The sequence below is a fragment of the Thamnophis elegans genome, chromosome 4 (assembly GCF_009769535.1).
Source record: "Thamnophis elegans isolate rThaEle1 chromosome 4, rThaEle1.pri, whole genome shotgun sequence".
Lineage (NCBI taxonomy): Eukaryota > Metazoa > Chordata > Lepidosauria > Squamata > Colubridae > Thamnophis > Thamnophis elegans.
Window position 1 is genome coordinate 78475544 of NC_045544.1, and position 12079 is coordinate 78487622.

The 12079-nt window shown below is 40.7% G+C and overlaps 1 protein-coding gene across 1 annotated transcript in view; it reads right to left on the reverse strand.

Moving 5' to 3' along the window:
* The window catches only part of MDGA1 (MAM domain containing glycosylphosphatidylinositol anchor 1), a 334259-nt gene that overhangs the window by 182433 nt on the left and 139747 nt on the right, over positions 1-12079 (reverse strand). The window contains 3 exon segments of the mRNA XM_032216752.1: positions 1627-1918; positions 5838-6167; positions 7118-7387. Of these exon segments, the coding sequence (XP_032072643.1) occupies positions 1627-1918; positions 5838-6167; positions 7118-7387 (892 nt within the window).

Sequence of the window (12079 nt, forward strand, 5' to 3'; positions counted from 1 at the left end):
CCGATAGTCAGGTGGAGAAAATGGTGAGATCTGCAAAAGAGGCCCTCTCTAGGATGGACCCGGGAGATTGGCAAACACGGATTGATCACTATTTGCTAATTCAGCACATCACACCCAGTGCCACTACAAGGAGAAGCCCCTCTGAGCTTCTCATGGGTCGCCGGCTAAGGTCCTACTTAGACCGGCTACACCCCAGTTATTCTGCCTCATTGCCCCCAGACTCAACAAGCAAGATTCGGACATTTAGCATAGGGGATTCAGTATACACCCACAACTATACCGGGGGAACTCTGTGGATTCCTGCCACAGTGATAGGCATCACCGGCCCTCACTCTTACCTCTTAGAGCTTAAGGACAGTAGGAATTGGAGAAAGCATATTGACCAATTCCGTGGCTGCCTCTCCAACTCCATTCTTAGACAACCAGAGGTAACTCCTGCATGAGTTAGCCAAAGCCCTACCCAAATGGAGAAAACACTCACTCCTTCCATGGCCAACTCAAGCCTGAGAGTACCAGAAAACGTATCTGGTTATGTTGCAGGCCTGCAGCGAGGTATGAATGAACCAGCTCAAGAAGCTCCAGCCACGGCCTGTGAAAGGTTCCAGGAGCTTCCACCAAGCGGAGCTGTGGAGCAAACAGGTCCATCCGACCTGTCCAAGGAAACCCCTCCTACTGAACTGCGCAGGTCAGGCAGAGCTACCCAAAAGCCCACCTACCTGCGTGACTACGTCACAAGTAGGATTGTTCCAACCAAGAGGGGAGGGGTGTTAGATATTAGTTCTAACTACAGTGGTTTCCACCAAGGTCCTTTAATTCTATTGGTGGAAGGGTCTGACAGCTCCCTATATAAGGGCTGCTGTCAGACTCAACCTTCGCTGGATTGTTCTCACTTGTTGTACTTAATAAAGAGCTGTTGTTACCATTAAGCCTGTGTGTGCCTATCCATTACCCAATCTAACACTTACAAAGTTTTTTTCTTTAATTTTAATTATGACATACTATTAATAAAATTGCATATATACTTTGATATCATACTATAATGTTAAAATATTTCTTCTATTTTCTGCAATTGTTATGGATTCAGGGCAGATGTGGGTTTCTTGGACATGCAGAAAGCAGCACAGTTGGCATCACATTGCTTGACATCAAAATAACCTGGGCCATTCAAGGACAAAAGGATATCTTTTCAGAGTGACATGCTCACAAAGCAGAGATTAAATAGTCATCCCTTTCCCCACTCATCAGAGGCAGACAGTTCATAAATTAAGTTTGGTCAGATACCAGTGAACACATTCAGGTCTCTATAATAGCACAGACATTGGGATACAAACTGGGAAATGTTCTTAGGACAGTTTCTGAATTGAGTATTTTACTGCCTTAGGTTAAAATTGTATATTATATTATATATCATATAAAATTATATATTCCATTATAACATTTTAACCACTAAATCTAATATTTAAACTTTTCTGGCTCTGTGGAAGTACAAGATCTAGTAACTCATACCCTTGTCTGCACACTACTTTTGTTATTAAGGGAAAATAAAACAAAATTATCTAGTATACAAAGTCAATAAAGATATATAGGCTGCATAAAAGAGAATACGTTCCTCATTTATACTTACACTGTACGTTGAGTTGCACCAGGGCTTCTCGAGGTCTAATGTTGAAGCCATTGTATCTGGCTGTCTGACATTTGTAAATCCCACTCATTTTTTGAGTCACCTTCTCAAAATACAGCTTCCCATCGTTTGTTTCCACTGTCATGGTGCCTGAAGGCATAGGAGCCTCTTTATCAACTCTGGACCAGATGATAGGAGGTTTGGGTTTCCCTCGGACTTCACACTGTAACTCTGCTCTCGAATCTTCACGGACGGTAATGATGGATTGACCCTTGGGCACCATGATGGTTGGAGGCACTATTGGGAAAAAGATGACAGGAAAGAACACCTATTCAACAGCAATGTTTAAAAATTAGCTTAGTGGTATGTGTATGTAAAAGATTGCTGAAGTTGAAGTCAAGGCATTATTACTTCTTTGTACTTGTTATTTTAAACAACACTGATTCAGTCAATCACCATCATTATTTCTTCTATATACTACCACATAATTTGGCTTCTGCTTGGCATAAGAAAAAAGCCTTCTTCATTCTGTTATTCCTATCTTTAAAAAAGAGGAGAAAGAACCTGTCTAACTACATACCAGTCATCTTAACATTGTCTTTTGTCAACACTCTGGAACAGATTATTAAGCAATCGATTAAAAAAGAATGCATTGCTTGGAAAAACCAACATGAGCTTATTAAGAAGAAATTACAACAAACCAATGTGATATTTTTGACAAAGTGACTAGTTTAGTTAACTATAATAGTCCAGCAGGGTGTTCTGCAAAAATTCAATAATATTTTGTATGCAATTCTACTGTGGAGTATAGCAAAATATGAGAAATAAGAATTGTTTTCTTTTGCCACAGGCATTCTACTTCTCTCTGAAGGTCTTTGTATTTTGTGATTTTCTCTGTTCTTTCTCTTCTCTTCTGCTGTCTCAGACACTTCAACTTCCACTATTCCAACTTCATTGTTTTTCTTATCAACAATTTTATGTCTGGGATGTTATGTGGCAGGGGCATGTCTGTTTAAAGTCTAAAAGCACTTTAGCTTCTTCATTTTCTAATACCTTGTCTATTTTGTGGTCTCACCTATTTTTGCTTAGTGTTGGTGCTTGGTATTCTCTTGAAGATATTCCAATGCACTTTTGTCACGCTGTTGTTTGTAATCAATCTATACCAGGGGTGTCAAACTCGATCCCATCATGGGCCGCACCAGGAGATTTTTTTGCCTTGGGGAGGGGGTGAGGTGGGTGTAGCTTGGTCATTGTGGCTGACTGGGTGGATGTGGTTGGTCCCAGGGCAGCAGGGGATAGTCCCTCATTTTTTTCAGGATGGCTCCACAGGTGAATTCTGCAATCTATTGCGGGCTGAGCCACATGCATGTATGTGGGGGTCACACACATGCGGGGTGGCAGGGTGCATGCGTGGGGTCACACACACATGCACGGGGTGAGGGGAAAGCAGGTTTTCATGTGCACATGCACGTGGGGGAGGGGTCGCACGGGGGTGTGCACATTGCATTTTGGATGCGCACATGCGCTTTCAGAATGCGACGACAAAAAGGTTGGCCATCACTGTTATATAGCAATTATAATATTGTAATAAAACATAATACTATATTATACTAATTATTATTTTAAATGTATTGGCCTCCAACTCCAGTGGAATTCCAGAGCAACTCCTTTAGATGGAGGTTTTAGTCCAGAGAAGAGAAAAGATTGTGAAGACATAAGAGTTGAGCTAGATGGCCTTCAAGGTAGCTACCAACCCCTTTATTTCTATGAAAATGCTGTAAAATTTTGTCACCTTATGAAGCAGTTTGTAACTCATTCCCATTGGTTCAAGTCCAAATATCTTGCATACAAAGAATAAAATTGTTCCATCATCTTTCTGATTGTTCCATATAACTTATTGCTTCTAAATCTTTCTTTCCTCAATTCCTCCAACTTTCAGAACTTGCTCTTCATAATCTTCAGAGTCTTCTCTGCCCTCTTTTTAAGATTATAATTAGGGGATACAGATTCTTCAGGACTGCCCACTCCTATTGGTTGATCTCCAAATATATTTGAACTATAACCTTTTTTTTCACTAGAAAAATTCCAGGAGTAAAACTGGTAGGACATCTGTTGGGAAAGATTATTGTAGGGAATATCTGTACTAAAATATCATGGAAACTGATATGATTGTAATTCTTTGTGAAGTCCCCTTTCTCTCCTCAAATATTTTTATGTATATATTTATATTTTGAAGAGATTTAAAATGCAATGTAAAAGTTCCAAATTTATTTTTATCTGCATGACCAAGTAATGTCTGCATGTAACTCATAAATTTAAGAGGGCCAAGAGGGAGTGTGATGATTCTAATCATACAAAAATATAGCACATAGCTGGCTTAAAGGCATATTTATGTAGGCCTAGCATCCAGTATCTCCATCAACTGTATCACTAGGCAATAAGAAGGTGAATTTTCAATTTGCAGGTCTTCTGTGGGCTATGGAATCTCATCAAATCCTCTCTTATATGGTGTGAAGATTGAGCTGCACCCGGATGGCTCAGTTCTGCCAGCATATGCTCACCTGGCAGGAGACAATTTTCTTTATGGGGAAAAATGTGTAAATTGCATTTGAAAAGTTTTTAATTAAAGGAGGCTTTCTGGGACCCTTATCCTGGATGACCTGCTTGCTAAATCTTATGAGGGGAAGAAGATTCAGAAACCAGGGAATAAATACACCACCATTCCTATCTGTGGTCAAACTAGGGGAAAGATCCACACTTCTGTATGAACATGGTAAAGCATTTTTCAAAACCCATTAAAATTTGTTTTTTTTACAGCTGTGGGAACTTTACATGGACTCTTTACTGAAAAAAACCAAGAGAGAAGAATGAATTGGTGATCTTGGGATCTGGTGATTAAAAATGAGCTTATGGAGAAAAGTTTAAGATTACTTGATAGAAAGGAGTGTGAAAAGCACAGCTGCATGTTTTTCTTTGTCAATTTCTTTCTTGTATCTCTAGTTCTTATTTTCTATGTTCTTGTTTGGTGTATGTGTGTGTGTTTACAGTTCCATACTCAATTTAGATTATTTCTGAATTTATCTGTGGTAGGAGCCTTGCCAAGGATTTTCTTTTGGAAACTTGTTTTAAATGGACTGCTAGCATTCCCATCATTTCTCTGATAGGCACCTGTGACCTTTGTTGCAAACATACTTCAGAAAGCTCTGTTCTCTACCTGCCTTACCTCTGAATTCCTCTGAGAAACGAAGTAGATGTGATGTTAAGTGAATCATTAGAAACTAAACCACTGTTTGTTTTAGTCAATAAGTATGAAGGTTATTTTCAATGGGACAACAGTACATATGGAGGGCAGGTAATCCCAACAGAAATGCTGTGGATGGTTTTGAGCTAAAATAAATAAAATAAACAAAACTCGCTAGCACAAACAAGGTATTTTTTTCAAAAACAAAACAAAACCATCACAGTGCATGTGGAGGACGGGGCTAGGGCCTAAAGATGGAAAGTTTCAATAATTTCCCCTTGGATTTATCCCTGATGAATATCATTGCCCACCTCCATTACCTTTATTTTAAAACCCTGATCTAGTTTCAGTGATGTAGTTAGTGCCATATCAAATTTGGCTCTTCCCCAGAACTTCCCAAGGCTTTAGTAATATCATCCTCAAAGAATATCACAGAATTATTCTTCCTCATAGCCACTTTGCATGGCTAAATGGTTACACCCTTCCTATCCCTTCTCCCCAATTTACTACTGATCTATATGCAGAGAAGTTTCTATTGTGCAGGGAACTGTTCAAAGATGAATCTGTCCTTCACTTTAACATGCTATATACTCTTATGCCTTTTTGTTTTGAATGTTATGTTATGCTTTAAAGAAATAGAGATAAAAAATTGGATTAAAAACAACATAATATCGATTATGAAATATTAGATATAAATTTATTCAGCCTGACTTTTTCTGTACTCATTTATCTGGAAAAAAAATGGGGGAGAGAGAAAGAAGTTGCATAGCAGTGCAGCCTTCCATCTTAAACCCTCCAAATAATTTGAAAAGGATTTATCTTGTGATTAAAGCTAATCTACCTATCTGGTAAACAGAGCTTAGGCTCTTTATGAAGCTCCTGGGATAGATTTTGATTAAAGTGTACATTCTTTTTTAACTGTGTTCTATCCTTAATCAGGCTCTTGGATAAGTTAAAAATTAGATTAAAATTTACCTGTTTCTGAAGAAATGTTGACCTCAACACTAAGGTCAGGGATGGGGGCTCCTTGGAAAGATGCCACACACACGTATGTACCATAGTCCGTGAAACGGAGATCAATTATCTCTAGGCTGCTTGTCACAGGGGGAAGTTCGGGGTCATTTTTGATGACAACTACTCGATCTGAGAATTTGGCCAGCTTCCCATTCTTGTACCAGAAGTAGAAAACTTTTTCTTGTGGCACAGCATCCACGTGACATGAGAGCTTCAAGTCCTGTCCTAGCTGGATGGTTTCACTCTCTTTGATGACATCAGGGGTGATCTGGAAAGTTACATTCTTCATGGCTGGAGCAAATACAAACACCAAACTGTATGACTATATCAGTGCCTGATTTTCAAATGGTCAAAATATGTCATATCACGTCATATTGTGTCATGTCATATCCTGATTGACAGGACATAGAAATCTGAGTAATTATGTAACACAAAAAGTAAGATATGTAATTCACATTCTTACATTCAACAGAATTTGATGTTCTGTTTAATAGCATCTCCTTAGGCAGAAATAATTCTGGAAAGTTGTTTTCACTGAATCTATGGTGCAGGGAAGACTAGGGTTGCAAATTTTTTTACTACTGGTTCACTCGTGGATGCGCCCGTGCTCGTGCGCAATGCTTCTGCACATGCACAGCAGAGTGCAGGCGGGTGGGTGGAACCTCCCGCAGTCACTACTCCTGGTTCAGTTGATCCAGGCCGAACTGAGAGCAACCTACCTCTGATGCAGGGGGGACAGAATATCGTTCCCCTCTTTGCTTTAATTGATAAGAGAGGGATACAAACATGATTTTTGAACAGGCTACCTTATGCTTCTTTGCAAATGTAATGTATTAATTTGACCATCAATAAATGGAATGTGGTGAGAGCAGTCGCTCTGACAGAAAAGGACTCTGATGACTAAAGAACTCAGGAGAAAAACAAGGAGAGAGGGAAGAGTTTTAAAGAACACAAGAAAAATTATTTGTTTTCATCCATCCCCCATTAAAAACTCCTCTCCTTTCAATGTAACTTAGTGTGAAGCAATATGCATATCTATGCGTACGTGTACACACTTATGTGTTGAAAACAAACCTGAAAATTACGAGGAACGAAAGAAAGGAAGCAATGCAATATAAAAGCAAGCTTGGTTAATACTCTGTCCTGAAGTACCAGTCTTAAATTTATTCCAATCTTTAAAAGAAACAAAGTGAGCTGGAAATTCAGGCTCCATCCCCAATTAGATTAATAGAAAGACGTACATCGCACCAATAGGTTCACTGTCTTCTTGGCTGGATTTCCCACATTGTTGATTGCTGTACAGTTGTAATAACCTGAATCTTCAGTTTGAATGCCCCAGATGGTAAGATTGCCCCCTTGGATCAGGCTGTTCAGAGGCAGAGGACCAGGGGAGTGAGACCAGACTACCTGAGGCAAAGGATCCCCGCCTGTTAACGAACAGTATATGGTAACATTATCCCCTGGATTTACCACTAAAGTCTCATTCACAGATAGTTTTAGAGCTGGTGGAGCTATAAAAAAGAGAGAAATAGAGAAAGAAAAAGAGAGATTTTTTTAAAAAAAACAGATATGAAGATTCAATTCTAGGAAATATGAATTAGCATATTTTGCAATATAAACAAAAGAAAGGCTGATGAACCTAGAAATAAAAAAGCATACTATGCTTCAGGTGTGGCTTCAAACATTTTTACCAAGGGGTTCTCTGTCCGGTTGCTGGGTGGGCATGGTGGGTGTGGCCTAGTTGGCCTCTTACACCATGGCGACTGGGGGGGGGGGAGGGCTTTTTGCCCTCACTGGACTCCAGAGGCTTTTCTCAAGCCTCTGGGAGGGCAAAAACAGCCACCCCAGGCTTCGGAGGCCCCTGGAAGGTCTTCCCAAACTTCTGGTAGGCCCATTTTTCACCTTCCCCAGACCTCCACATGTGTCCTGCACTTACCTGCATCCAAAATGGGCTGCATGGGGACTCCTGGGAGGGGTAGGGCAGGGTGGGCAGGGCCAGCCAGGAGTGGGATTTGGGGGTACTCCAAACTGCACAGAATCTTAGCTAGAGGTTCTCCCAACTTCTGTGAACCCCCAGCAGCCCACCCCTGCTGTGCTTGTAATCCAGTCAGATGGTAACTCTCAGATGTCTCAAACTAAGACCCCAATCAGTTTCAAAAACATACACATGAAAACTGGAGGTATACAGCAGCGCTAAGCTCAAAAAGCTAAGTTTGTGCTTTGCTGATCAGTTTGCCAAATTATATATTGGGAAAGAAGAGACTGCCTCTCTCTGAACTTCACCTTTTGCCAATGCCAACTCTTGGCTTTTCAGATATTATTGCACTGTAATTTCCATCAATTCCAATCAATTAGTTTGATATTTTTTTCTCCCATTGCATAACCGAATTGTTGCTTTACAGGCTTCAGATCTCTCTAATAATAATTATTGCTGGGATATAGATTAATAATGTATGGTCTGTTTTCCTTAAATCCGAGGTGGGTTTCTGCCGGTTTGCCCCGTATCGGGCAAACCGGTAGTGGTGGTGGCAGGAGGCTCCGTCCACCCACCCAGATGCACAGAAGCGTCGCACGAGTGAACCGGTAGTAAAATAAATTGAAACCCACCACTGCCTTAAATGTATGATGTATCACCATTGCTAGAGAGTATTACAGTCCTATAATCTGGGTCCTTCAAGGCCACAACACCTATCATCCTCCATCAGCAAGGCTATTTATGCACCATCAGGTTAGGGAGACCCATAAAGCTTATACTGCCTTTCTGCAGAGATATGAACTCATTTAGACTTGATGCCACTTCTTGCACTGAAGTTATAAACACGGGGATCTTCAAAATGTGACACAAAGAATTATTAGACGTTCCCAATCACAGTTTGGGATGACACTATCTACTCCAAATTCCCCTTACCTGCCGTGCAGAGCCAAAAGCCTTTCTTGAGGATTTAATTCCAAATAGCTTCCCGTTATAGCAATGAAAGAACAGAACACATTTAACTTGTTAATATCTTTCCCCCACATCCCACATCCCGTGCCCTGCCTCCTCCTCCTAGCAATTATTGCTAACCTCTAGAGCTCTTTCTTTAACCGCCATACATATCAAATGCTGGGCTCTAAGCTCATTCACAAATCTTTCAGCCTCCCCTTTATGTAAGGAGTCATATTATGAATGGGCAGCTCCTCTGCTTTAGAATGCTTAACCTCAACCCTTCTGATTAATTCCTTTTCTTCAACATCCCCAGATACAGATCCAAAAGGCTTTTCTCTGTGTTTTCTGTTTAATCTCTCAAAGGCCCTTTAAAGCTCCTTCTCAGGAGTCATCAGAGACTTCACACGGAGCTCAGAAATTAACAATCAATGGGACAATGGCTGAGGCATGTTTTAAGTAACAGCTGTAATAACGCAAAATAAGGCATCATTACATATTCATAAAGCTTGATTTAATGACATCATTATTTCTGCCATCTCTTCTTTCTGGGCCTTGTGTTAATGACCTATACTGGATTTGCTCTGAATTTCTACTTCAGACAAACAAAAAAGCAGGAAGGCTGTTCTCTTACAGGGGCCCGAAAATACATATTTCGTAACTACTCTGATTTTTCCCGCATCCAGACTGATTGGCTTATGTTTGGACACGTTAAAAACTAATATTCCTTGTCTTAATTCTAAAATACATTGACTGACACAAGTGAAACACCGGCTAATTATATCCAATCTGTTGGGAAAATCAATGAAATGTAATAGGTAAAGTAAAGACCATGGATTAGAGGCAGGAAGACTGTGAATTCTAATCCTGCCAGAGACAGGAAAGCCAATTGGGTGACCTCCCTCCCTCCCTCCCTTTCCCTCCCCTTCCTCCAGGAAAAAAATAATTTCACTTTTAAACCTAAAGTTACACAACTAGCATGTTTTAAATTTTAAAATCCACGTAACCCACTGCCACTTTCAAGGTTTGTCCTTCAATTTTTTTACCTCGTTTCTCCAAAAATAGGATCTACCCCAAAATAAGACAGCCTGATTTTTAAACGTGCATCTAATATAAGCCCCACCCCCAAATAAGCCCTAGTTAATGGGGTGGGCATGGCCATCACAGAAGGTTTGGGCTGCATGGGCTGATGGTATCCTGAACCAGTAACAGCCTATGCAGTGCAGATGAGTTGTTTACCTGTCCAAGCAGCAGGTGGAGGCAGAGGTGGGGGAGAGGGAGGAAAGTGATCTGGACACTCTGTGTGGGTGAGGGGAAACCTGAGAGTCAGTGGGTCAGAGCTGGCAGGTGTCCGTGGGAGGCTTTTCTTTGTGTCTCTAGGCTTGCCTGCAGAAAGGCAGCTTGTTGGGATCACCTGTCTTCCGCCCAGTTCCTCTGCCTCTGTCTGCTGCCAATGCTGCCATGTGAAGATGAGCCTCCCATAGTCAGCCACCTGCTTCAGCTGACCGACTCTCAGCTTTCCCGCAGCCCATGCAGCATGTCCAAATCTCCTGCCTCCCCCCAACCTCTGCCTCCACCTGCTGCTTGGACAAGTAATCAACTCACCTGTGCTGCATCGGCTGTGCAATCCCAGAGTGCACCAATCAAGGGACCAATGGGTTGTAGCTGCTGCTGGATACCATTGGTCCCTGCATACTTGCTGCCTCTTGTGTGTGCACTTGGGGATGGGGCACCCAGCCAGGGTGATTAACCTGAAATTATGTTTAAATAAGCACTAGGGTTTATTTTGGAGCCCCCAAAATATAAGACTGAGTCTTATTTTCAGGGAAACACTGGTATTACTTTTTGACTACATTTTCGAATTTGAAAACACCAAAAAAATCCTTTTAAGAGCATATAAATGTGCTCCATTAAATGGAAAATTGAGAGAGGGAATACTGGGCTTTTCTACCCATCAAGAATGCATGATATTTGGATTAAGGAATGGTTAACCACAAATTGGACTTTATATTGTTTTGTTGGACTTCAGCATCTGTAAAAATGTGAAGTGTTATTTCTCCTGCTTTTAATTGGAAATTTAGATTTTTTTTATTTCCCATTTTCAGTAAAATAGTTGCATGACTAAAGAATAAAAAACAATATGGAATAGGATGCAGTTTATGACCTAAAATGAAAGCTGTTGATTTTTGATCTGAAGAAATGCAAATAAAGCATTTTTTCTACCCTGATGGGCCTTGCTATAAACAAAAAAAAGTTCCTGAAGCACTAGTTTAGGCAACCATTCAAAAGTATGTATTTTCTTTTATGTCAGTTTCCAGCCTTAATAGCTAAAACCCTGTGTAGCAACGTTTTGTTTTCCATTATGTCAAAAAAATGGGCTTGTTTATATGTATAACGGCCAAAAGGAATCCATAAATCAGCTCCCTGCACCATGTAAAAGTGCCGGCAGCATCTCTCCAGGCTCCTGAGTTCTGACTAGATAGCACAAAATCCAAGTTCAGCTGTGGGCCCACCTCAGATCGCATCCTCTTGCAGTTAGCAGATGGAGACTAACAACGTGCAGCCATTGTTATGCAGAAGATAAATCTAATTTATTTGCAACCTGTGGCAATTACTTTTGTTCTCTCTCTCTCTCTCTCTCCCCCTCCTTCCCTCCCTCATCCCCCCCCCTCTCAAAAACAACCCTCACACACACCTTGCTGGTAAGTGAGTTGAGGAGCAAAGGGAGGAGGGAAGCAATAAAAACAAAGAGTCACTTTCAATTCTCTTTGAAGTCCAATTTGCTGCAATATAACTGCAGGAGAGTTCTCCTTTGTTGTGGTTTAATCGTGTTGAAATCAAGACCGAGGAAAAGAATCCTGTCCCTGCTTTTCCCTGCCTCAACTATGAGCTGCCAAATCTCTGGACCTCCTAATTGTAAAACCATTAATAATAGAATGGTAAGGAAAAACTGGACATGCATGCAGAATTACAATGGTTTCTTGCATTCGCATGCCGGAATCTTAAAAACAGCAAAGAGTGATACTTTTTGGATAAATCCAAAGTTATGGTTTGAGGTATGATTCTAAGGATTTGATGCATTAAAGTACAGAATGCGGGGAAAGCACTTATTCTACCTGAATTTAACTGGCACAAAAAGATTTCTTCCGAGGCATTCAGTCTGAGTTGCAAAGGAGTTCATCTATTCTCTCACCTCAAAACAAGATAACCAGCAATAACAGCATTTGTTCAGGCTGCATTTGCTATTCTAAGAAAATAGTTGGAGAGCCAATATGGTATA